At 45.2% G+C, this 25,320-nt stretch overlaps 2 protein-coding genes across 3 annotated transcripts in view; one reads left to right on the forward strand and one right to left on the reverse strand.

Annotated features, from left to right (window-relative positions):
- RAB39B (RAB39B, member RAS oncogene family) overlaps window positions 1-25,320 on the reverse strand; it is a 404,112-nt gene that overhangs the window by 276,248 nt on the left and 102,544 nt on the right. The gene's annotated exons all lie outside the window — the stretch shown is intronic.
- The window catches only part of GAB3 (GRB2 associated binding protein 3), a 100,607-nt gene that overhangs the window by 69,208 nt on the left and 6,079 nt on the right, over window positions 1-25,320 (forward strand). The window contains exons 3-7 of one of the 2 annotated variants that reach the window (XM_081963934.1): window positions 5,749-5,965; window positions 8,660-9,126; window positions 12,904-12,959; window positions 17,061-17,316; window positions 21,541-21,622. In XM_081963934.1, the coding sequence (XP_081820060.1) occupies window positions 5,749-5,965; window positions 8,660-9,126; window positions 12,904-12,959; window positions 17,061-17,316; window positions 21,541-21,622 (1,078 nt within the window). The remainder of the gene's footprint in view (window positions 1-5,748; window positions 5,966-8,659; window positions 9,127-12,903; window positions 12,960-17,060; window positions 17,317-21,540; window positions 21,623-25,320) is intronic. The other variant, XM_081963935.1, reaches the window with a different exon arrangement.

A 25,320-nucleotide genomic window follows, 5' to 3' on the forward strand; every position in this document is an offset into this window, starting at 1 on the left:
GTTAAGTTAGTAACCCCACTGTAAAAGGCATCTGGCTTCCCCATTGATTTTGCTTCACAGGAGGTCACCAAAGAGGATCACATGACCCCTGGAAACGGCCACCGTCATAAGTATGAGTCAGCTGCTAAGCATCTGACTTTGGATCATGTGTCTCGGGGATACTGCAATGGTCGTACGTCTGAAAACCAGTCATAAGTTCACTTTGATCATCCCCAACAGTCCTTCCAGACTGCCCTAGCAAATTACACTTCGAATGCATAGTTGAAACCTAGATTGTGTAATGTGTGGTTTTGGCAATCGGGGAGAATGCTGAAATTTCATAAGCTTCTGTACGAAAATTGTGGAATCTTTTACTCAAATTACCGACTTTCTAGCCTCCTGTAAAGGAATGCGGTGGCTCAGTGGGTAAGACGTTGAGCTTGTTGATCAGAAAGGTCGGCAGTTCTGCAGTTCGAATCCCTAGCGCCGCGTAATGGAGTGAGCTCCTGTTACTTGTCCCAGCTTCTGCCAACCTAGCAATTCAAAAGCGTGTAGAAATGGAAGTAGAAAAATAGGGATCACCTTTGGTGGGAAGGTAACAGCGTTCCGTGCACCTTTGGCGTTTAGTCATGCTGGCCACATGATCACGGAGACGTCTTCGGACAGCGCTGGCTCTTTGGCTTTGAAATGGAGATGAACACCGCCCCCTAGAGTCAGGAACGACTAGCACATATGTGCAAGGGGAACCTTTACTTTTACGTTAGCCTCCTGTAATGCTGAAGAATGCTGAAACATAATGAGTTTTGGTAATCTTATGGGATTGGGAACAATATAAAGCGATTGAAGTTATTGACACCTGGGTCATGGTGGGTCAGCAGTTAAAGTCGCTTGTCAGCTGGAAATCTGACAGCCCAGATTTGAGACTAGAGCACCATGCAAAGGGGTGAGCTCCTGTCCTCGCTCTAGCTCCTGCGCACACAAACCCCAGCAGTTTGAGAGCATGCAAATGCAAGTAGATCAATAGGTACCATTCTGGTGGGAATGTATCAGTGTTCTGTGCATCTCAGCATATAGTCATGCTGGCCACATGACCACGAAAACATTTTCAGACAACACTGGCTCCCTGATTTAGGAAACAGAGATGAGCACCACCTGGGTGTCAATAAAGGTAAAGGTTCCCCTCGCACAGATGTGCTACTAGTTCCCAACTCTAGGGGGCGGTACTCATCCCTGTTTCAAAGCCAAAGAGCCAGCGCTGTCCGAAGATGTCTCTGTAGTCATGTGGCCAGCAAGATAAACACTGAAGGCGCATGGAATGCTGTTACCTTCCCACCAAAGGTGGTCTCTATTTTTCTACTTGCATTTTTTACGTGCTTTCAAATTGCTAGGTTGGCAGAAGCCGGGACAAGGAACGGGAGCTCACTCCGTTATGCGGTGCTAGGGATTCGAACCGCCAAACTGCCAATCTTTCTGATTGACACGCTCAGCGTCTTAGCCACTGAGCCACCGCGTCCCTAATGAAAAAGGTTACCCAGCCACTAATTTCTGCACCGACACCTACAGAAAGAGCTGCTCACCCACATCTACAGGATCAACTTTTTTCAAAGTTGGCGAGATCAACGTTCAAGCCATCCGTGGTGCTGAAAAAGGCAGACGGGCCCAGCCTTTCGCTGGACTTTTTGATTGACAAGCTCAGCATCTTAGCCACTGAGCCACCGCGTCCCTGAAGGTAAATGGTTGCCCTGTCCAATCAGACATGACTGGATAGAGGAAACCTTTCCCTATTGACACCCAGGTTCTGCAAAGCAATTGCTGGGTTTTGGAAGCTTAAATCGCTTTGGTATTTTTGAAGGTTTTTTTTTTTTTTTTTTTGCCTTGAACACCTGGAGCAAGCGTTTGGCTGCCCGTTTTTCAACAGTCTTCCCACAATATAAACACTCTGCTTCTTGGAAATGTTGCTTCAGTTAATATCTTGGCCCCTTTTCCTCTCTAATGTTTACAGATTAGGGAAGTCGACTTTCCCCATCGTGTAAACACCTGGTGGCTTTCCATAACAAACGTTTACATTTATTTATCTTTCAATTGTCGGTTGAACACTGCTGTGAGAAACAGGGGCTTCTCACCCTGGCAGGGGAGGGAGGGAGGGAGGGAGCTCTTTTAAAAAATGGTTAGGAACAAGAGAGAAGAGAAATGTCATAGCTCAGGACTATAGGCAGCTGTTATCACACAATCGAAGCTGAAGTTTACATCTCAAGATGGTTTGTCTTGCTGGAATAGCTGGACAACGTTCCCCAGCTATAGACCGAAATCTGTCTTTAACAGACTACTTGCACCGTAAAATATAACTCTGGGCACTATTAGGAAGGAGTCATCTTCATCCTCTTTCTCTCGCATCTAAACCAGGAGTCACCAACCTTTCGGATCTCAGGGACCGCTAAATTCTTAATTTTAAATCCCGCAGACCACTAATATGATCTGCCTAATGACCAGCTGGATGGGCGTGGCAAGGTGGCCATGTGACTGGGTGGGCATGGCCATCTCGATGTCACTCACGGTGGCTTTCTGTCCCTCTCCTGTCCCTCAACGTATATTTATATGCCCTGGGTCAGAATTTCAATGTCCTAACCACCTTTGGTCCATCTGCATATCCATTGGTGGCAAGAATTTAAGTGACACCAGTTGTAAAGGCCAAAAGAAAAGTACACTTTGTGACTGTTCCCTACCAGCAAGACGGAAACAAAACTGTCTTGAAATGCTATGTTCCAAAGTGCTACACACGACATCCGTTTTTTGGCAAACGAGTCCCTACTTATTTCAAGACAGTTGCTGCAATTGTATATTTTGGCTTTGCCGGTTTAAATCAGGTTCTTTCACACCAGTCCAAATTGAAAGACCTTCTGTCCCCAAAAGGGCCTTTATTTACTGTTGTACTCAGAATAGAATAGAATAGAATAGAATAACAGAGTTGGAAGGGACCTTGGAGGTCTTCTAGTCCAACCCCCTGCATGCCCCGCTGGCCAGCTGAGTTCAGCCTTTTTTAAAGCCATTTTTCGCCCTCCCCAGGCTCCAGAAGCTTTATAGCAGCCTGGGGAGGGCGAAAAGAGCCTCCCCCCCCCTGGAGGCCCTCCAGAGGCTTCAGGAGCTTGCCTCCTGAGCACAAAAAAACCATCCCTATGGGCAAACTGGAAGTTCGGGAACGGACTTCCGGTTTGCTCAGAGGGTCAGTCCTCTGGAGGCTTCAGGGAAGCCTCCTAAAGGTCCCTGAAGCCTCTGGAGGGCCTCTAGGGGGCGGGGGGGCTGTTTTCACCCTCCCCGGGCTCCTATAAAGCCTCTGGAGCCTGGGGAGGGCGAAAAAGCATGGAAAAATAAGGGGGGAGTGCCTCATGCACGCATGCGCACTGGGGGGGTTGCACATTGCATTATGGGTGTGGCACGCCCGTGCACGCCCCCCCTGCGTTCCCCCTCCCTTATGGCACGCGAGCCAAAAAAGGTTCGCCATCGCTGCCCTATACCGTTTCAGACAAATGGCTATCCAACATCTTAAAGACTTCCAGTGTTGGAGCATTCACAACTTCTGGAGGCACGCTGTTCCACTGATTAATTATTCTAACTGTCAGGAAATTTCTCCTCAGTTCTAAGTTGCTTCTCTCCTTGATTAGTTTCCATCCATTGCTTCTTGTTCTACCCTCAGGTGCCTTGGAGAATAGTTTGACTCCCTCTTCTTTGTGGCAACCCCTGAGATATTGGAAGACTGCTATCATGTCTCCCCTAGTCCTTCTTTCTCTTAAGCTAAACATACCCAGTTCCTGCAACCGTTCTTCATATGTTTTAGTCTCCAGTCCCCTAATCATCTTTGTTGCTCTTCTCTGCACTCTTTCTAGAGTCTCCACATCTTTTTCACATCGTGGTGACCAAAACTGAATGCAGTATTCCAAGTGTGGCCTTATGAAGGCCTTATAAAGCGGTATTAACACTTCACGTGATCTTTATTCTATCCCTCTGTTGATGCAGCCTAGGACTGTGTTGGCGTTTTTGGCAGCTGCTGCACACGGCTGGCTCCTATTTAAATGGTTGTCCACTAGGACTCCAAGATCCCTTTCACAGTTACTACTATTGAGTATGATAATTACATGCCACTTGTCAAGCACCCAAAGTTTGATCACATAAACCTTACTGATGCTGAGATGGTCGTGGGTCATTTTTTTCAATGTTTTACGCTTTGAATGATTGCTAAGCCCATGTTTGCAAGGCATGTGTTGGCTTTTTTTGGCAGCTGCTGCACTCGGCTGGCTCATATTTAAATGGCTGTCCACTAAGACTCCAAGATCCCTCTCACGGTTACTATTATTGAGCAATAAATTCATCTGCAGAGCTACTTTTATATCACACTCAGAAATTTTCATCTAGAGCAGGATTCCTCAGCCAGCATGCTTTGAGGTATGTGGACTTCATCTCCCAGAATTCCCCAGCCAGCGTGCTTTAAGAAGTGTGAATTTTAACTCCCAGGATTTGCTGGCCGCCATGCTCTAAGATATGCAGACTTCAATTTGCATGGTGGGAAATTCTGGGAGTTGAAGTCCAACATCCCTTCAGGCTGCTATGGTCAAGACACCCAGATCTCGTGGAAAGGTTGGCAACCTTTTTGGCAATCTTAGAAGCCATTCCCCCACCCAACCAGGAATAGGAAAGTCGATCAGAAAGATCGGCAGTTCGGTGGTTCAAATCCCTAGCGCCACGTAACAGAGTAGCTCCTGTTACTTGTCCCAGCTTCTGCCAACCTAGCAGTTCGAAAGCATGTAAAAATTCAAGCAGAAAAATAGGAACCACCTTTGGTGGGAAGGTAACAATGTTCTGTGCGCCTTCAGCATTGGGTCATGCTGGCCATATGACCACAGAGACGTCTTTGGACAGCACTGGCTCTTCGGCTTTGAAACGGAGATGAGTACTGCCCCCTAGAGTCGGGAACGAATACCACATATGTGCAAGGGGAACCGTTACCTTTTTAGTCAACAAAGTCTGGATGATGCTTACATAGAATTGCACACTCAGTGGGGATACAATACTTCAGTTGCATTCTGTTGATTTTGTTTTAATCCTACCTTATGGAGACCTCGGTCCTCAGTCCATGTTTAAAAACCCCGAGAGCAGGGGTGGAATCAAGCAGGTTCTGACAGGTTCTGGAGAACCAGTAGCAGAAATTTTGAGTAGTTTGGAGAACCGACAAATGCCACCTCTGGCTGGCTCCAGAGTCGGGTGGGAATGGGGATTTTGCAGTATCCTTTGCCTGCCATGCCCACCAAGCCACGCCCACTGAGCCACACCACGCCCACCGAGCCACGCCCACAGAACCGGTAGTAAAAAAAAAATGAATTTCACCACTGCCTGAGAGCCAGCAAAACCCCTGTGGGGTTGGTGGCAGAGGGTGTCAAAATACTGCAATGTGTGTCTTTTAAAGAAGCCTTCTTTTAAAGTTAGCCAAGATGATTAATGCCTTTTTTCCCCCTCCCCTGAAACTTTTGGCGACAATGAAAACAACATGGAACGCATTGATTGTTTCAGCCCAATTTGGCCTGGAAGGATAGGCTGCCTTCCAAGCCCTGACCTCATTTTCCATGTTTGTCCCAACAGCTTCCAACACATCGAGAGCAGGCAAGAAAGGATAAAGAATGTAGGCTGCAAAACCCTCAAGGCTTTGTCGTAGGGAGAAAATCCTACACAATTCCTGAGGATCCCTGCTAAGCCATCTTTTGCTTTCTTTCTTTGCCGCAGATTCAGGAGACAGCCTGTCCCACACCACGTCTTCCCCGCAGCCTTCTCCGGCCACTTCTGCCCACGCGTTGAGGAGTGCCAACCCGTCTCTTACCTCCGACCACACCAGCACCGATGCCGCAGGAGCCGAGGAGATGGCCAGCGAGTCGGAATCTGTCTTTCTGCCCGACTATCTCTTCTTATCCAACTGTGAGACTGGAAAACTCAGCCACGTTAGGTAGCATTAAGCGGTTGGGTACCAAATTTATTTATTTACCTATTTTATTGATTCAATGTATTTGCCGCCCATCTTGTAATGAAACAATTCTGGGGGGGGGGGGTAGAACGGATGAGCTGCCCGAGGGTTAAACCTTAGCAAAATTGATCAACTCAGCCATTGGAGTTTCATTGTTTAACCAAAGTGTGAATCCATCTGTCCTGAGCAAAACGTGATTCGGTGTCGCTGTGGTTTGGAGCACGGCAAGGGTTTTCTTCCGTCTTCCAGCGTGAGCATGCGCGCACTGGAAAATGAACTTCCGGTTTCTGGTGCATGCAGGCACGATGACCAGCTGGCCAGCGTGCATACTCACACTGGAAAATGGAAGATCAGCTCTTCCAGTTTCTGGCACTGCCACACGCACGAAGTCCAGCTGATTGTCACGCGCGCATGCATGCCAGAAACCCGGAAGAGGAACAGGTGATGCCGCATGTGCCTGGCTCCATGCGCCACTTTGGGCACGCGTGCCAAAGGTTCGCCATCGCGGTTCTAGCAGCTGCCTTTCCTGCAGTCACATAAACCCGTTTGGGGCCTTTGTCACCTGGCCCGCCTTTATGGCGGTTTACAGTCTTGTGCAATTATTTTTGGGGGGTGGCGGATTGCTGAAAACTAGACATTTGCTTCTGGTTTTCAGTTGAAAACGTCCCATAACAAATAATGGCTTTGCCTAATGACCATAGATAATTCACTTGGCCTCTTCTAAGGAGTGAAAACGTCAACTCCCAGAATTCCCCAGCCCAGAAATGTGGATTTCAACATACTGGCTGGGTAATTCTGGGAATCGAAGTCCACATATCTTAGATATAGAAACCTTGGTTTAATTATGTTGAGAGAGCACCATTTTGCCAGATTTGACACTACGTGGGTCGCAATAGGCAGAAATGAGTTGAGCTGAAAAAGTAACTGGATCAATGATGGCAAACCTTTTTGGCACTGAGAGCCAAAACTGGAATGCGCATGCAGGTGTGTGCAGGTGTGTGCGCCGGATTGCTGGAAACCCGAAAACCAGCTGGCCGGTGCACATGTGCATGCCAGCCAGCCGGTCTTTGGTTTTTTGGCACAAGCATGCGCGCACCGGCCAGCTGGTCTTCATATGCGCCGCAGTACTGGAAACTCGAAAACCAGCTGGCCGGTGCACACATGCCTGCTTTTGGGGCATTTTTCGGGCTGTTTTTCGGCTGGAAAAACGGCCAGAAAACAGCCTGCAAAACACTCCAAAAAATGGCCTGGTTTTTGGGCATTTTCCGGTGCTCCGGCGCCAGCATAGACCAGCTGTCCCGCACGTATGCCCACAGAGAGGGCTCTGTGTGCCACCTGTGGCATGCATGCTTTAGGTTAGCCATCAAGGAAGTAGATCAGGGGTGTCCAAACTTGGGAACTTTAAGACTTGTGGACTTCAACTCCCAGAATTCCCCAGCCAGGCTGGCTGGGGAATTCTGGGAGTTGAAGTCCACAAGTCTTAAAGTTCCCAAGTTTGGACACCCCTGAAGTAGATGAAGACAGAAATATAAAATTAGGTGTCCCGAAAGGCACAACCTCTGAAGGATCAACTTGCCTTCAAAACATCCATGCTTTCTGGGCTCCAAATTCCTCATCTTATCTCTGAGTTTTCAAGTTTCTTCCTTACCGGGGAATATAAAGTCCCAATCTCTAACGTAATTACCTACTGTCCTCGACTTACAACAGTTCCTTTAGTGACTGTGCAAAATTTACAGTGGCACTGAAAAAAAGGGGACTTGTGGCCGTTTTTCACACTTACAACCATTGTACTATCCCCATGGTCATCCGGTCAAAATCAGACATTTGACAACCGACTCAATTTATGACAGTTGCATACTCCCGGGGTCTTGGGCTCTCCTTTTGTGACCTTCTGTCAAGCAAAATCAATGGAGAAGCCAGATTCACTTAACAACCGTGATACTAACTTAAGAACTGCAGTGATTCACTTAACAACAAAATATCGTAAAATGGGACAAATCTTGTAGAACAAATCTCTCACTTAGCAACATAAGTTTGAGGCTTAATTGTGGTCATAAGTCAAGGACTGCCTATATATGAGGGAAACTCTTGGCCATCCTGTCAGGTGAGTATGATAGAAACAACACACCTATTTCTTGGTATTTTCTGACTTCCACACCACAGGAATTGAACATGCCACTGAGCCGTTGTGGTTGTCAGGCTTGGAAGCCATTGTGGGACAGGGCCATCTAGCCTGCCACATTTTCAAAGATAGTCTATTATGTGAAACTGGGAGGGGAGGGATTGGATGGAGCTTGGGAGATGTGTAGCCATAATAACATTCTTTCTCAGAAAATCAAGGTCACCTTATCCCTGCCCTTGGATGGATGTGGATGGGAGGAATCTGTCTTCGTGGCAATGATTGATTGGAGCATGGGATGGATCTGTGGGTGCTGGGCAGGGTCTTGAACTTTCAACTGGGGGGGGGGAACCTGGAAGCTTCCAGATTCGGGTTTTCCCAGATGTGCCAACATGACATCTCTAATAAATTGGAGTTTTTAGGAACCTCTTGCCTAGGATTCTGATTTTATTGAGGATGCTATTAGGGAACCCTGACAGTGTTGGGAGGAGGCTTCCAAAAAAAGGGTCTGGGATTACACCTGTCTCTGAGTTGGTAACACTTGCTTCTCTTCCCAGGTGCCACAGTTGGTCCAATTCTGACCGCTCTCTGGAGAGGACTTTATCCGATGATGTCTTCTTTGACTTTGTGGCTTCTCAGTCCTCGCTGTGCTTACAGCTCTCTGGTGGTCTGCTTCAAGAGATGGTCCAGCCAACGATTCATGGAATCTTTCCAAGAAACCCAGATTCAAGCGGCCCTCCTTCTAGTGACTTCTCTTCTTCCTCACCCTTGTCAGGGCCTCCTGCAACACCAACCATCCTAGCAGAAAAAAGCCAGAACACTCTTCCCTATGGCTTCACCGAGATTTTGGCTAAGACTCCCCCTCCCAGGCCACCAAAGCCATCGCACTTGCCAGACAGAAGAGCCGAAGAGCAGGCTGGCGGGGTCCTTCAGAATGGCCGTGCAAGGATCTCCAGCTCTCCAGGGACCTTCATTCCAAGGAGGATCTCCCTCTCTGGATTGGACAGCATGAAGAGTTGGAGAGGTAAGGCCCAATTTGGAGATCCCACAGTTTGGATTATTAAAATATGTATCTTCTCTGTCTCCCAACATGATGGTGACCTTATCCATTCAATCATGTCCAACTATTGGCGATTCTATGGGCCAAATCTCTCTACATCTTCTGATCTTGCATTGCTTCTTTGAGTTGTTCTGTGCTCTGGCTCGTGTCAGCTTTGATGGTGTCCATCCACCATGTTCTTTGATGGCCTGTTTCCTTTTACCATGCGGGATGTGGTGGCTCAGTGGCTAAGACATTGAGCTTGTCGATCAAAAGGTCGGCAGTTCAGCGGTTCGAATCCCTAGCACCACATAATGGAGTGAGTTCCCGCTACTTCTGCCAACCTAGCAGTTCGAAAGCATGTAAAAATGCAAGTAGAAAAACAGGAACCACCTTTGGTGGGAAGGTAACAGTGCTCCATGCGCCTTCGGCATTGAGTCATGCCGGCCACATGACCACGGAGACATCTTCGGGCAGCGCTGGCTCTTTGGCTTCGAAACGGAAATGAGCATCGCCCCCTAGAGTCAGGAATGACAAGCACATATGTGCGAGGGGGGCTTTTACCTTTACCTTCCTTTTACCACTAACTCTTCCAAGCATCATTGCTTTCTCCAGTGAATTCCTCTGTGTGACATGGCCAAAGTAACTGAGACGCGGTTTCGTGATTTTGCCTTCCAGTATCATGTCTGGTTGTCATGAGCTCCATATTTGTGTCTTGGTCACCTTTGTGTCCAAGGAATACACAGGAGCATCTCCAACACCCCAACTCAAAGGAGTTGATGTTTTTCCTGTCTTGCTTTTCTAAGGCCCAACTTTTTAAAGGTCCTCCAACATACAAAATGTAACATTCTCCCCACTTTCATCTTTTATGGACCCCAGTTAAGGCTGATTGGGAGACCAGAGGCTTTATATAGTCAGCATAACAAACTAATCGCATAGGTTGAGTTCTTCCGGATGCAAGCAGACAGAACTATTCATGAATGATCTCAACAGAAGCTTCATTGCTAGCCACCATTGTTACAAGAATCTCCCTAGGCTGACTGCTTTCCCTTGGGATCAGTCAGATCAGGCTTCAGGATTCTGGAAGAGGTCAGGCCTGTGACGCTTTCTGCAGTGCAAGGACTCCAAGCTTTGTTGTTGTAAGTTGCAAAGTCATGTCCGACCCATCATGACCCCATGGACAATGTAACTCCAGGTCTTCTTGTCCTTTCCCATCCACTGGAGTCCATTTAAGCTCACGCCTACTGCTTTGGTGACTCCATCCAGCCACCACATTCTCGGTTGTCCCCTTCTTCCATTGTTCCCAGCATTAGGCTCTTCTCCAGGGAGTCCTTCCTTCTCTTTAGGTGGCTAAAGTATTTGAGTTTCCTCTTCATGATCTGGCCTTCTAAAGAGCAGTCAGGATTGATCTCCTGTAGGACAAACGTATTTGATCGCCTTGCAGTCCAAGGGACTCGCAGGAGTCTTCTCCAGCACCATTGTTCAAAGGCCTCCATTCTTTGGCGCTCATCCTTTCTTCTGGTCCAACCTTCACAGCCATAGCTGTGAAGCTATGAACCTTCACTCCAAGCCTAGCCGCCTCTTAATGCAGCCTTCCAGACCAGATCACGGGTTCAAAAAACATTGCCCAAAACATCTGAGTTAACTTGTGATGCAAAATGTCCCAGCAATTCAGCCAATTTAACACAGGAGCAGGCTTTATATGTATACTTTTTTTTAAGATATATGTTAAAATTATTAATATGAAAGATGTTTATTGAAATGAAATTACTAATACCGTCAATATTAAATGGAGCCCGCTCAGATGCTGAAATGCACCATGCAAATGAGATCAAGAGCGCGGAAGAGAGAAGAGAGGCAAGAGGAGAGGGTTAGGAGAGAGAGTAGAGGGGGGAAGAAGGGGAGAAAAAGAAGGAGTGGAAAGAGGAGAAGGAGAGAGGAAGGGGAAGTAGAGACGAGAAGGATGACAGAGGGAAGAAAGGAAGTAGGGAGGAGAAGAGAGGGAGAAGAAAGCGATGGATAGGGTATAAATATGGTGTACGGAGAGCAGAAGAGCCAATGATAGTTTTTGGGGTTTGATGGTAAGATGAATTGACATAATATGGAATAATATAAAATAGTGTCGGTTATGTAATGGTATACATGTGGTTATTTGTATGAAGATAAAAAAAAATAAGAATAAAAACTTTAAAAAAAAACAGGGGCAGGCAAGCAGTGGCAATTAGTCTTGATGGCTGCCTGCTAACCTTGAATGACAGGCAGCCTAACATCCAACTGTCCTCGGAGCCTATGAAATTCCATCTCACAACAGTGCAGCCAACATGGTCATCAGTTGTCAGTCACGGAGGAGATCCACCCCTGGATTAGGACATCTGCCAATGGAGGAAATAAGTGAGACAGTGCCCGGCTTTTAAAAGGTCCATAGGGACTTTGCATCTATTTTCTTTTTCTTTTCTTTTCTTTCCTCTCCCCCCCCCCCTTACGCTGTCTCTGCACAGAGATTTGGATCATGTTTCTAACCCAGCCTGCTTATCAGTGTCCTGAGCGATTCTTGGAAGCTTTTGAGAGCAACTCCCATCCTTGGAAATGTTATTCTTCTTAGTCATGACTCTCAAGTTGTGTTGGAAAGGGGTGTGTGTGTGCTGGTCGAAGCATTAAAAACAAACACGTTCACACATACACGGATGAATTTTTCCAGATTTTACTCTTTCGCGGTAGACTCAACTCCAGCTCAACTTCGATTGCATGATATGTTCTCCGTCCTTATTGTACGCAGGCAGTCCTCGCAGTTCATTTCATGACCGTTCAAAATTACAACTGAAAAAAGTCACTTACGGCCGTTTTTCACACTTAACAACCACTCGCAGCAGCCCCATGGTCACGCAATCAAAATTCAGACACTTAGCAGCTGGTTCCATACTTATGACGGTTGCAATACCCCCAGGGTCATGGGATCACCTTTTGCGACCTTCTGACAAGCAAAGCCTGATTCACTTAACAACTGTGTTACTTAACCGCAGTGATTCACTTAACAAGGGTGAAAAAGGTCATAAAATGGGGCAACACTCACTTAACAGTTGTCTTGCTTGGCAACAGAAATTTTGGGCTCAGTTGTGGTCGTATGTTGAGGAGATATTAGCATATATGTTATATCCAATAACTTCTTAGAAATTTAACAGGTTAGCTGAGGATATATTGTGATTCTAGTTAGGGTTGACATAGAGCGAACTAGGATTGAACAAACAATAATGGTTACCTTGCATTAAAGGTGGCTCAGTGGCTAAGACGCTGAGCTTGTTGATCAGAAAGGTTGGCAGTTTGGCGGTTCGAATCCCTAGTGCTGCATAATGGAGTGAGCTCTTGTTACTTGTCCCAGCTTCTCCCAACCTAGCCATTTGAAAGCAAGTAAAAAATGCAAGTAGAAAAATAGGGACCACTTTTGGTGGGAGGGGAGCAGCATTCCATGCGCCTTCAGCATTTAATAATGCTGGCCACAGGACCACAGAGACATCTTTGGACAGCGTTGGCTCTTCGGCTTTGAAACGGAGATGAGCACCGCCCCCTAGAGTCAAGAACGACTGGCACATACAGTATGTGCGAGGGGAACCTTTGCCTTTTACCTAATTGGATAGAAATCGAATTTCTTCCAAATTGCATATAGTACCACTGCTTAGAATAAGCTCTTTTTCCTTCTTCATAAAATATTGTGCTTTTCTTAATTCTTCAGGCATGATGAATTGCCTTCTGCTCTTTGTTTTGCAGCAGACTTGGAAGAAAATTCTTTACGGCGCAGGGATAAGAGGTTGAGCTTGAATTTGGTAAGTGTTGCTTTCTCTCCTACAAACACTTTGCATTGTGGTTTTGGCAGGGGAGGCTTTAAAAAATCTGCACCAGTTGGCATTTAAGTGTAAGAGAAGAAAGAAACATCGCCTGATACGAACTATAACCAAAATGGTCCCAAAATGGTGTTTTTTTTTTTCATGAAGCCTTGTTGGCACAGTGGTTAGTACTGTAGGCTCCTTCTGCTGACTGCCATCTGTCTGCAATTTGCAGATCGAATCTCACCAGGCTCATGGTTGACTCAGCCTTCCATCCTTCTCAGGTGGGTAAAATGAGGACCCAGATTTTGGGGGGCAATATGCTGAGACTTTAAACCGCTTAGAAAGGGCTGTAAAGCACTGTAAAGCAGTATATAAGTCTAAGTGCTATTGCTATTTCCAAAAGACAACTGGACTTTGGGGGGTTTTTTCTTTGAAATAGCAATAGCACTTAGCACTTGGACTTATATACTGCTTCACAGTGCTTTACAGCCCTCTCTAAGCGGTTTACAGTGTCAGCCTCTTGCCCCCAACAATCTGGGTCCTCATTTTACCTACCTCGGAAGGATGGAAGGCCGAGTCAACCTGGAGCCTGGTGAGATTTGAACTGCCAAACTGCTGGCAGCCGGCGATCAGCAGCAGTAGCCTGCTGTACTTCACTCTAACCACTGTGCCACCAAACAAGTCAGTTCTCATCCAAGAAGCTTCTTCAGTTCAAGAAAGTCCAATTACTCCAAATTATGGTTTCCTTAAGAATGGTTTACTGCGTAAAGTACAAGTTCACAAGTGACACTGTCAGGTTTGCAGGCCATTCTATGCCACAAGTAAACTAAGCCTAGTATCTTTAGCTTAGTATCTGTGGGGAAGAACCCTTAATCGTTTGATCCTCCTTAGCACAAGGATTGACACGTCGGCTGAAAGAAGAAACAGATGTAAATTTCTTACATTTGCTCCAAGTTGGCAGTCAGGTGACCAGAATCTCTGAGATGACAGGGGAACATCTTGTAATCTTAATCTGAAAGCTTTCCAGTCCTGTGAATCTTGAGGAAACTAGCAACATGATCTCTCCTCTACCTGTAGACTGGAACTCTCCTCACCTTATAAAAACAGAAACTAGCGGTACTTTCTACACGCTACTAAAACTCTCCTATCTGTCACCTTCAGTTAGCCAAAATAGTGCATTGTAGGGCAAATAATTTTTTGCATCAAGATACCTCAAATGCACTAATTTAAAGAACAAAGGTACAAAATTCAGCACCCATTGCTGCAATGAAGTTGAAATTTCAAGGATCTTCAGAACAGTTGTATTTGCAAACGTATGGCTACTGCAACAGCACCATGGTCAGCTATGGTCACGTGACCATGATTTCCAGGCCTTCCTGCCAGCTTTCCACAACCAAAGTCAATGGGGAAGCCAGCAGGAAGTCGGAAGTTGTTTCCATTCCCATCAATTTTTGGCCACTTGTGGTCATTCTATTTATCTCTTTGGGTAAGCAAATATAAGGCAAGGCTGGTCTAAAGGCCATAGGTTTTCTAGGGATCAATTAGACTAAAAGACCTTCTGGAGAACCTGTGACTTTTTATATTCAGAATAACAGAGTTGGAAGGAACCTTGGAGGACGTCTAGTCCAACCCTTTGTTCAAACAGGAGATCCATTATCATATCAGACAAACGGCTGTCTTGTCTGTTCTTGAAAGCCTCCAGAGATGGGGCAACCACTGGTTGTTCTCACCATTTGCAAATTTCTCCTTAATTCCAGGTTGCTTCTTTCCTTGATTAGTTTCCATCCATTGTTTCTTGTCTTAGGCCTTTGAAAAATAGGTTGAAACACACACACACACACACACACACACACACACATATCTTTGTGACAGCCACTGAAATATTGGAACAATTTAATTGGAACAATTCAGCTGAACCAAATGCTATCTCTCTTAGACAACCTACCAATTGTTTGTTTGTTTGTTTGTTTGTTTGTTTGTTTGGATTTATATGCCACCCTTCTCCAAAAGGACTCAGGGCGGCGTACAACATTAAAAAACATACATCCCAAAAGTTTTTAAAAAATTTAAATCCATATCCAAAGTCAGAGACCTGAAGAAATTTACGTTGGCTAGCCTGATTCGGATCTTATTTTCTAAGCGTGACTATGCTAGATTCATCAGAGGGGGGGAACTATTAGAAACATGCTTCACTTGGCTGCCAGATCAGGATTTGGATGTTAAAAAGAAAACAAGGATTTGTAAAAAAAACATGGTTTTAAATTATAACTAGTTTACTGTCAATAATAGCTTCTTTCAAGATTGAGTTCATACAATACACTAAGAAAGAAACAATCACATTTTGGGGCTTAGTGATTTGCATGAGCTAAGATTCCGGAATAAATTAATGTTTGCATATGTCATCAAGAGCTAGCTGATCTTGGAGGAAAGCAATAGTGTGAAAATTGGAACGTGCAAAGTTTATTGTACCCCAAAGCCCAAAATGATCTTGTGCCATTTTCCGTATAAATGGGAGAGGCTAAGTTTTGCAAAGTAAAATGCTCCATCGGGAAATTGTGTCCTTGAATGGGGGATTTAACCATCAGTTGGGATTCCCCCTCCAAAAGAAAAGATGATTAACCATTTCAGAAATCTCTTCACCCATCCAACATGTTGTGCTTGAAAAAAAAACCTGTTCACAAATCAAATATGACTGCATTAAATATTGATTTCGAATTCTTCTTCTGCTTAGCTTGTATGCAAAAAATGTGGGATTGAGGTCTCTGTGCAGCAATTCTGGGAAGAATGCAATGGCAAGGAGGGACAGGGAAGGGGCATGCGCAGATCAATTTACAGTGAACTGCGCACGCGCAGTCACCAAAATTGAAATGCTGGTAACGAGGGGGCGTGGCAGGCCTGGGTCGCTGCAGGTTCTTGAGACCCAGGCCTGAATTCCGCTACTGATTTGGCTAAACTGGGCTGAACTTACAGCAACCCACCTCTGATGGAGACGTCTTTGGACAGCGCTGGCTCTTTGGCTTTGAAACAGAGATCAGCACCGCCCCTAGAGTCAGGAACGACTAGCACATATGTGCGAGGGGAACTTTTACCTTTCCAAAGAATAAAAAGTTCAGGGTTTGCGGAATGCCTTTTATTGTTGAATGGCACTCAATTACCAATATCTAAGGAGCTGCCAGAAAGAAGAGGGAGACAACCTATTCGCCAATTCATACCTCGAGGCAGGACAAGAAGCAATGGATGGAAACTAATCAAGGAGAGAACCAACTATTTCAGAAGCTGAAATGCACCAAGTAAATGAGATGAAGAGTGTGAAGTAGAGGAGAGAGGTAAGGGAAGAAGAGAGGGATAGGAGAAAGGGCAAGGGGGGAAGAGGAGGAGAGAAAGGAGGAGTGGAAAGGGGAGAGAGGAGAAGGAGAGAGGAAGGGGAAGTAGAGAAGGATGACAGAGGGAAGAAAGGAGGGAGGGAGGGGGAGGAGGGAGGGAGAAGAAAGTGATGGATAAGGTACAAATATGGTGTATGGAGAGCAGAAGAGCCAATAATTGTTTTTGGGAGGTGATGGTAAGGCGAATGGATGTAAACATTTAATAATACAATATGATGTTGGCTATGTAATAGTATACATGTGATTATATGCCAGTGTTTCTCAAACTTGGCGACTTTAAGTCCTGTGGACTTCAACTCCCAGAATCCCCCAGCCAGCTGGCTGGGGAATTCTGGGAGTTGAAGTCCACAGGACTTAAAGTCGCCAAGTTTGAGAAACACTGTTATATGCTATGAAAATGGGGGGGGGGGGAACTCAATTAAAAAAAAGGAGAGAACCAACCTAGAACTAAGGAGGAATTTCCTGACAGTGAGAACAATTGATCAGCGGAAGGGCCTACCTCCAGAAGATGTGGATCTCCATCACTGGAGGCTTTTAAAAAGAAATTGGACAACCATTTGTCTGAAATAGTAGAGGGTTTTCTGCCTGAGCAGGGGGTTGGACTAGAAGACCTCCAAGGTCCCTTCCGACTCTGTTATTCTGCTATTAACTTCTGATCTGGAGATGTCTTGCTGATCGTGCTCCCTATCCTCTCTTCTTTCTCGGTTTTGTGAAGCCTTGCCGAGTGAGCCCTCTCTACTCCTGCGCGTCAAACAGTTCCGAAGACAGTTACGTCCCCATGCATCCCAGCGCCTCCCCGCCTATCGCAGGAACTGACTGTACCCCGGATGGCTACATTCCCATGAACCCAGGATCGGCTACTTTTGCTCTTGCGGACGTTAACACCGAAAAGATCAACAGCCCCTTGCCTGAACTCCCGTCTGACTTGGAGCCCCCTCCAGTGAACCGAGATCTTAAGCCTCGGACAAAATGTAAGCTCTCCTTCCCCCTGGTAATTTACTAAGAGTCTCCCTAGCAGATCTGGAGAGGAAGTGGAAATACTAAGCAAAAAGAAGCTGAAAGAGATGTCTGTGGTAGGATAAGAGGCCCGATCCGAGATTAGCACTGATGAACTTCTCTTATTTTAATTTCGTAACGTGCTTGTAGAGGGACGCAGTGGCTAAGACGCTGAGCTTGTCGATCGGAACGGTCGGCAGTTCGAATCCCTAGCGCCGCGTAACAAAGCGAGCTCCCGTTACTTGTCTCAGCTTCTGCCAACCTAGCAGTGCAAAAGCATGTAAAAAATGCAAGTAGAAAAATAGGGACCACCTTTGGTGGGAAGGTAAAAGTGCTCCGTGCGCCTTCGGCGTTGAGTCATGCCGGCGACATGACCACGGAGACCTCTTTAGATAGCGCTGGCTCTTTGGCTTTGAAACAGAGGTGAGCACCGCCCCCTGGAGTCAGGAACGACTAGCACATAGGTGCGAGGGGAACCTTTACCTTTAACATGCCCGTAAGGGAGCAGAGTGTGTGGTTCTTATCTTCCATTGAGAAATCTTCTGTCTAGCAGTTTTCCTACTTTCCCCAGTCTTCAATTATAGGTAGTCCTCGACTTACGACCGCAATGGAGATCAGAATTATGGTCATAGGACATGGCAGTCATTAAACAGGTCACCATGCACCTGTACCCAATTTTATAACCTTTTTTGGTGATCGTTAAGTAAATGCCGCATTCATTAAACGAACACCATGACCGTTAAACAAACCTGCTTTATCCAAAAAGGCATATGTTTTTTTGCCAGAAACTAGAAATAAATGCTAGAAACTGGCAAAAGAATGCCGAAAATTGTGGTCACTAACATTAGGATGCTGCAAACAATCATAAACATGAACTGGTTGTCATGCACCCCAAATGCAATCATGTGGAAATGGGTATCTGTGCCTGCAGCCACTGCAACGTCGAAAACGGGCCATAAGTAACGCTTAGGAGGTCCTTCGTAACTTTGAGCTGTCGCTGAACAACAGGTTGTTAAGTGAGAACTACCTGTAAACACCAAGAGAAGCAAGAAAGTCCAGTTGCCTCTTGAAAAAGCACCTTTGGGACAATCATGACCTGGATGACGGAGAATCTCCATAGGCAGTGTCAGAGTTTGTTACAGAAAAATCAGATCCAGAAAGCGCACACAGATAACTGATTCCGCTGGATTCATTAACTTTTTCATATACATAATAACACATGAAGATAAATGTACAATACCAATATAGGCTTTCTCCAACGTAGTAGTAGTTACAAGCGAACACAGGCAGCAGTACAGCAGAGAGAAGTTTTCAGTTCAGAGCAGACAAAGTCTTAGGTTTTGGTTTCGATTCTCAGCCCAGATTCAGATCTGTTAAGCTCCCATTGGCTGACTTAATTGCCATGCCTATTCATTGGCTGACCTTGTTCCCATGTCTCTCCCAGTCAGGAATATTCTAACAGACAATCAGAGTAAAAGTTTTTTTCTTGGGAGGGTGACAATGCAGACTGGTTTAAAACCCTGTTAATGCCACCTACTGAAAGAAACTCTGCCCTTCACTTAATCACAACTCAAAAAAATCCCAGAGTCCTGCAAAAGTCTCCCCAAGACCTGCCAAACAGGTTTTAAGATCAGTTTGTCACTCAACCTCATTCTTCAAAAAGAAACTTGTCAAGTTCTTGGGAGTTGCCTAAAGCTTGGAAGTTGTTTTTTTCCCCCAAGCACAATTCACAGAGGAGTTGCCTTTAACAAGATTTGTTGAGATGAAAGGATTAGGATTATAAGAATTCCAGCATCTGAATTTTTTGCGCTTGAGAACCAAGTATCCCCGTGTCTTTTAAGGAAGAGACTTTTCTTTTTCTAGCAGCCTTTTGATGAATTGGCAAAGAGGTGGGATCTCCTCCTTGATTGTGGGAAAGTTTGAGCTTGGTTGTTGACATAACTAACTGTTAAACTCTTGTCTGGCAACCAACTCTTGAGAAGATTCAAGACAGAGAATCTTTGAGAATAGAATTGAATAGAATTCTTTACTGGCCAAGTGTAATTGGATACGCAAGGAATTTGTCTTAGTGATAGTCATAGGGTACAAATAAGCAATCAGGAATGCATGAGCATCTCACATAGACCATCTTCTCCAGAGTAGGTAGAAAGCGCTGGAGCAGCTTGATCATTTGGGGCCACACTGGTGCCTTGAGTCATATGACTTGCCCAAATGATGGACTGTAGTACCTTCTCTGGCCTTTATGAAGGTGGTGCTGCAGCTCAGGAAAAACCAAGCCAGTTTACTCATTGACTTGCCTTGGTGTAGAGAGAAGCAAGATGTTATGCAGCTAGATGTCCTTCAGATCAGGGGTCCCCCACCTTTTGGACCTCAGGTACCACTAAATCCCACGGACCACTAATATGATCTGCCTAATGACTGGCTGGGTAGGTGTGGCTAGGTGGTCATTTGACTGGGTGGGTGTGGCCAACTAGATGTCACTCATGTCAAGGGGCATCCCGCTGGCCTCTACTCCCTCCTCCCCTCCCAGCCACTCCTTGCCTGCCCACCCAGGCTCCTTAGGGCCCCATTAGGAAGCAGTTGTTGGAGCTGAGCAGCCACCATGAGAAAGAGTTGGCAAAACAGCTCAGTTCAAATTGGATCTGATTGAGAAAGAGGCTCAGCAGAAGCACCTCACTGAGGACTACGAGCATAGGCTTTCCAAGCAGAGGAAAGACCTGCAGGAGTGCAAGGCCAGGTACTGGCACCTGGAGGCTCAGTGGGCTGAGATGGTCAGCCAGTTCCAGGCCATGATGCAGTCCCACTGGAACGAGGCCCTCCGGCTCTTCGCCACCAGTGGCTCTTCCCTCCAGCCTTCGCCCAAAGCCCCACACCAGGAGGCTGAAGCAGACCCCAAGTTGGAATTTCTGCCCCCCTCCGACCGCCACAAAAATACGGCTACTTTCTTATAAATATAAGTAGTCCTCAATTTACCACCACAACTAAGCCCAGAATTTTAGTCGTAATTCAGTGCGGTTATAAGTTGAGCGGCCACGTGGCTGAAACTGCCCATTTTACTACCATTTTTATGATGGTCGGAAAGCAAGTCACTGGAGTCCTTAAGCAAACTACGTGGTGGTTAAGCAAGTCCAGCTTCCCCCAATGGGCACATGACCTCAGGATGCTTCAACCGATCATAAATACGAGCCAGTTGCCAAGTGCTCGGATTTAAATCAAATCAAATCAAAATCAAAACCAGAACAAATAAAAACACGGAAGGAATATCCAGTTAAAATTTCCCTAATATAAGATAATGAATAACAGATAAAATCTATATTAAAATCACAATTTGCCGTCCAATCTCTCAGTTACACGTGGCTTAACTATATACTATAATATCAATCCTTAAATTGTGAGCCCCCAAGTCATTAAATACTGAAATGCAAAAGAGTAGTAATGCAAAAGGGTTTGCTACATTAGTTAAATAAGTGCCCGGATTGCAATCATATGACCACAGGGTACTTAACGGTTATAAAAAGGAGGTACAAGTCATAAGGCACTTTTCCCAAGGCCTTCATAACTTCAAACTGTTGTTAAATAAACAGTTGTAAGTCAAGGACTACTTACAGCCAGTGAATTACAGGTGAAATCTGGCAGGTTCTGACAGGTTCTGGAGAACTGGTAGTGGAAATTTTGAGTAGTTCGGAGAACCAGTAGCAAATATTTTGAGTAGTTCAGAGAACCGGTAACGGAAATTTTAAGTAGTTCGGAGAACTGGTAGCGGAAATTTTGAGTAGTTCAGAGAACTGGTAGCAGAAATTTTGAGTAGTTCAGAGAACTGGTAGCGGAAATTTTGAGTAGTTCAGAGAACTGATAGCGGAAATTTTGAGTAGTTCAGAGAACTGATAGCGGAAATTTTGAGTAGTTTGGAGAACCAGTAGCGGAAATTTTGAGTAGTTCTGAGAACTAGTAGCGAATATTTTGAGTAGTTCAGAGAACCGGCAAATGCCACTTCCGGCTGGCCCCAGACTAGGGTAGGAATGGAGATTTGAAATATCTGTCTCCTGCCATGCCCACTAAGCCACACCATGCCCACCAAGCCACCCGCACAGAACCGGTAGTAAAAAAATTGGAATTTCACCACTGCAGTGAATCATATTGAACATGTTGAAGCTCTTCCTGTTTCCTGGTGAATCAGATGTTTTCTCTTTTACCCTTAGTCCGACCGCCTCCACTGGACCTGCGAAATCTTTCCACCATCAGAGAACATTCTGCCTTAACCAGGACATGGACCGTGCCTTAGTAAGTTGGAACTGGAACCTGTTGGACTTTGTAGAATTTACTCATGACAAGGGCAGATGGTTAATTTCAGTGCAGAGGCCTCTGGTAAGGTGGCTTCACCCACTGAAGACACAGATTGGGTTGACACATCAAGCCAAGTTGCTGCTTGTCTGCTTCTTGCCTATCGGTTGGCATGATTCTCTAGTTCCAATCACAGCATGGGGGCATCACCTGGATCTGCTCCTTCTGATCCAAGGTATGGATTCACATGGGATAAATAAAAGCTGCTGTTTTTCCAGGACTAATTTTTGCAGTGCCAATCGCAACTCTGGTACTCTGTGCCATAACTGTATTTAGTAGTCTTCTTTCTAGAGGTTTGAGGGGGACATCATGAAGCCAAAGAGGGATGCAGTGACTCAGTGGCTAAGACACTGAGCTTGTGGATCAGAAAGGTCGGCAGTTAGGCGGTTCGAATCCCTAGCACCGCGTAACGGAGTGAGTTCCTGTTACCTGTCCCAGTTTCTGCCAACTTAGCAGTTGGAAAGCACATAAAAATGCAAGTAGAAAAGTAGGAACCACCTTTGGTGGGAAAGTAACTGTTCCGTGCGCTTTGGGCATTTAGTTATGCCGGCCACATGACCACAGAGACGTCTTTGGACAGCGCTGGCTCTTTGGCTTTGAAATAGAGATGAGCACTGCCTCCTAGAGTCAGGAACGATTAGCACATATGTACAAGGGGAACCTTTACATTTACCATGAGGCCAGTGGCTCATACTCACCCTCAAAATCTCCAAATCAACTTTTTCCAAGAGTAATGTCAGGGTTTCCAAGAGGAAGGAAAATCAAGGATGAAAACTTCCTTGATCCCACTTCCATGACAACATTTTTAAAACCTCTCCATTCCAAAAATGAGACAAGAACAATGTCACTAAGTGACATCTTGCAAATATCCAATAAGTCATAGAATAACAGAGTTGGAGGGGACCTTGGATGTCATCTAGTCCAACTCCCTGCTCAAGCAGGAGATTCTATACCATTCCAGACAAATGGCAATCCAGTCTCTTCTTGAAAGCCTCCACAACTTCTGAAGGCAAGCCATTCCACTGGTTGAGTGTTGAGCGTTCTCACCGTTAGGAAATTTATCCTTAGTTCTTCTAGGTTGCTTCTCTCCTTGATTAGTTCCATCATTTGTTTCTTCTCCTTCCTTCAGCTGCTTTAGAAAATACGTTTGCCCCCCTGATCTTTGTGGCAGCCCCTCAAATATTGGAACACTGATATCGGGTCATCCCTAGTCCTTCTTTTCACCAGACAAGCCATACCTAATTCCAACAACCGTTCTTCATATGTTTTAGCCATATTAGCCAGCCCCCTAATCATCTTTCTGGCTATTCTCTGTACTCCTTCTAGAGTCTCAACATGTTTTTTATATTGTGGTAACCAAATCTGGATGCAAGGTGGTTGATCTCACTCCACCCATGTTAACTAAGTTGCATCAACAGGGATACAATCAAGATCAAGTGAGGTACTAATACCAATCTATAAAGCCTTAGTAAGACCACACCTAGAATCCTGCATCCGGTTTTAGTCACTACACTATAAAAAGATGTGGAGACTCTAGAAAGAGTGCAGAGAAGAGCAACCAAGAGGATTAGGGATTGGGGGCTAAAACATGAAGAACGGTTACAAGAACTGGGCATGGCTAGTGTAATGAAGAGAAGGACCAGGGGAGACATGAAAGCAGTCTTCCAATATTTGAGGGGCTGCCACAGAGAGGAGGGGGTCAAGCTATTTCCCAAAGCACCTGAAGGCCAGACAAGGAATAATGGATGGAAACTGACCAAGGAGAGATTCAACCTAGAAATAAGGAGACATTTTCTGACAGTAAGAACAATCAACCTATGGAACAGAAGTTGCCTTCAGAAGTTGTGGGAGCTTCATCCCTGGAGACTTTCAAGAAGAGACTGGATTGCCATTTGTCAGAAATGGTGTAGGGTTTCCTGCTTGGACGGGATTGGACTAGATGACCTACAAGATCCCTTCCAACTCTGTTAATCTGTAAAATGTTTGAACTATAGTACATCCAGTTTTAACCATGAACTCTTTCTGCCCTCCAAAATACATCCACCTTTTTCATTCCAAAGGTTTTGAGTTATCACAGCAGCCTGTTTAAAGTTTAGGACTCCTCAGAGAAATGTATTTCATACTCTTTTGCTATGAGTATGGTGAATTGCATCTCCCCAAAAAACATGCTTACACTTTTGGAGAACTCCTCCCTGCCATAAAAATAAGAGACAGGAAAGCGTTTGCTGCATTCCAACATTCCAGGAATAAATTGGCTTCCAAACATCAGCAATTCAAAACAATATATATCTTGAATTCTCTATGCCTGAGAAGCGCATGATAACTAAAAGGCTATTTTGTAAGTGATTTTCTTTTTTAAAAGTTGGGCCTCTCCCTCCCAAAGTAATATAAAAATTAGGGTGACACCTCTGGTATCTTGGACAAAGTTCCTGATGCTCTTTTTCATTCTGACATCTTGGAGGACTGGATGGGTGGGGAAGATTCTTGGAAAGCCAGATATGCGACTATCTTATAGTTCCAGCTTTTCTCCTGGGCCAGACAGCATCCAGAGAGGCAGAAAAGATAATAGCTACTGTCACCGTGGATAAAACAGTACTAGGGCTATTATATATTGGGAAGGGGAAGGAGCCAAGTGCTAAAGAATAGAATATAGAATAGAATAGGAATATAGTATAGAATAGGAATAGGAATAGAATAATAGACTAGGATAGGATAGGATATAAGAATAGGATAGGATAGGACAGGACAGGGCAGGACAGGATAGAATAGAAGACTAGGATAGGGTAGGGTAGAGTAGAATAGAATAGAATAGAAGAATAGAATAGACTAGTCTAGACTAGAACAGAACAGAACAGAACAGAATAGAATAGAATAGAATAGAATAGAATAGAATTCTTTATTGGCCAAGTGTGATTGGACACACAAGGAATTTGTCTTTGGTGCAGATGCTCTCAGTGGACATAAAAAGACAAGATACATTTGTCAAGAATAATAAGGTACAACACTTAATGATAGTCACAGGGTACAAATAAGCAATCAGGAAACAATCAATATCCATATACTGTAAATCATAAGGATCCAAGCAACAAAGTTACAGTCCTGCAGTCATAAGTGGGAGGAAATGGGTGATAGGAACAATGAGAAGACTAATAGTAATAGTAATGCAGCCTTAGTGAATGCTTTGACAGTGGTGAGGGAATTATTTGTTTAGCAGAGTGATGGCGTTCAGGAAAAAACTGTCCTTGTGTCTAGTTGTCTTGGTATGCAGTGCCCTATAGCATCGTTTTGAGCGTAGGAGTTGAAACAATTTATGCCCAGGGTGTGAGAGATCTGTAGTTATTTTCCCAGCCTTCTTTTGGACTCGTGCAGTGTACAGGTCCTCAATGGAAGGCAGGTTGGAGTAATTGTTTTTTCTGCAGTTCTGATTATTCTCTGAAGTCTGTGTCTGTCTTGTTGGGGTGCAGAACCAAACCAGACAGTTATAGGGGTGCAGATGACAGAAATGGACATGGCCGACAATTTTGGACTTCCTAAATCCTGCTGAGGGTTATCTAGTTGGAGGTGACCCCAGACTGAAACACTGTGCAGTCCTTGGTGTTCTCTGAGCATGGTGCTTTTCTTGCAGACATTTTATTACC

The sequence above is a fragment of the Natrix helvetica genome (assembly GCF_964273705.1).
Source record: "Natrix helvetica genome assembly, chromosome: 11".
NCBI lineage: Eukaryota > Metazoa > Chordata > Lepidosauria > Squamata > Natricidae > Natrix > Natrix helvetica.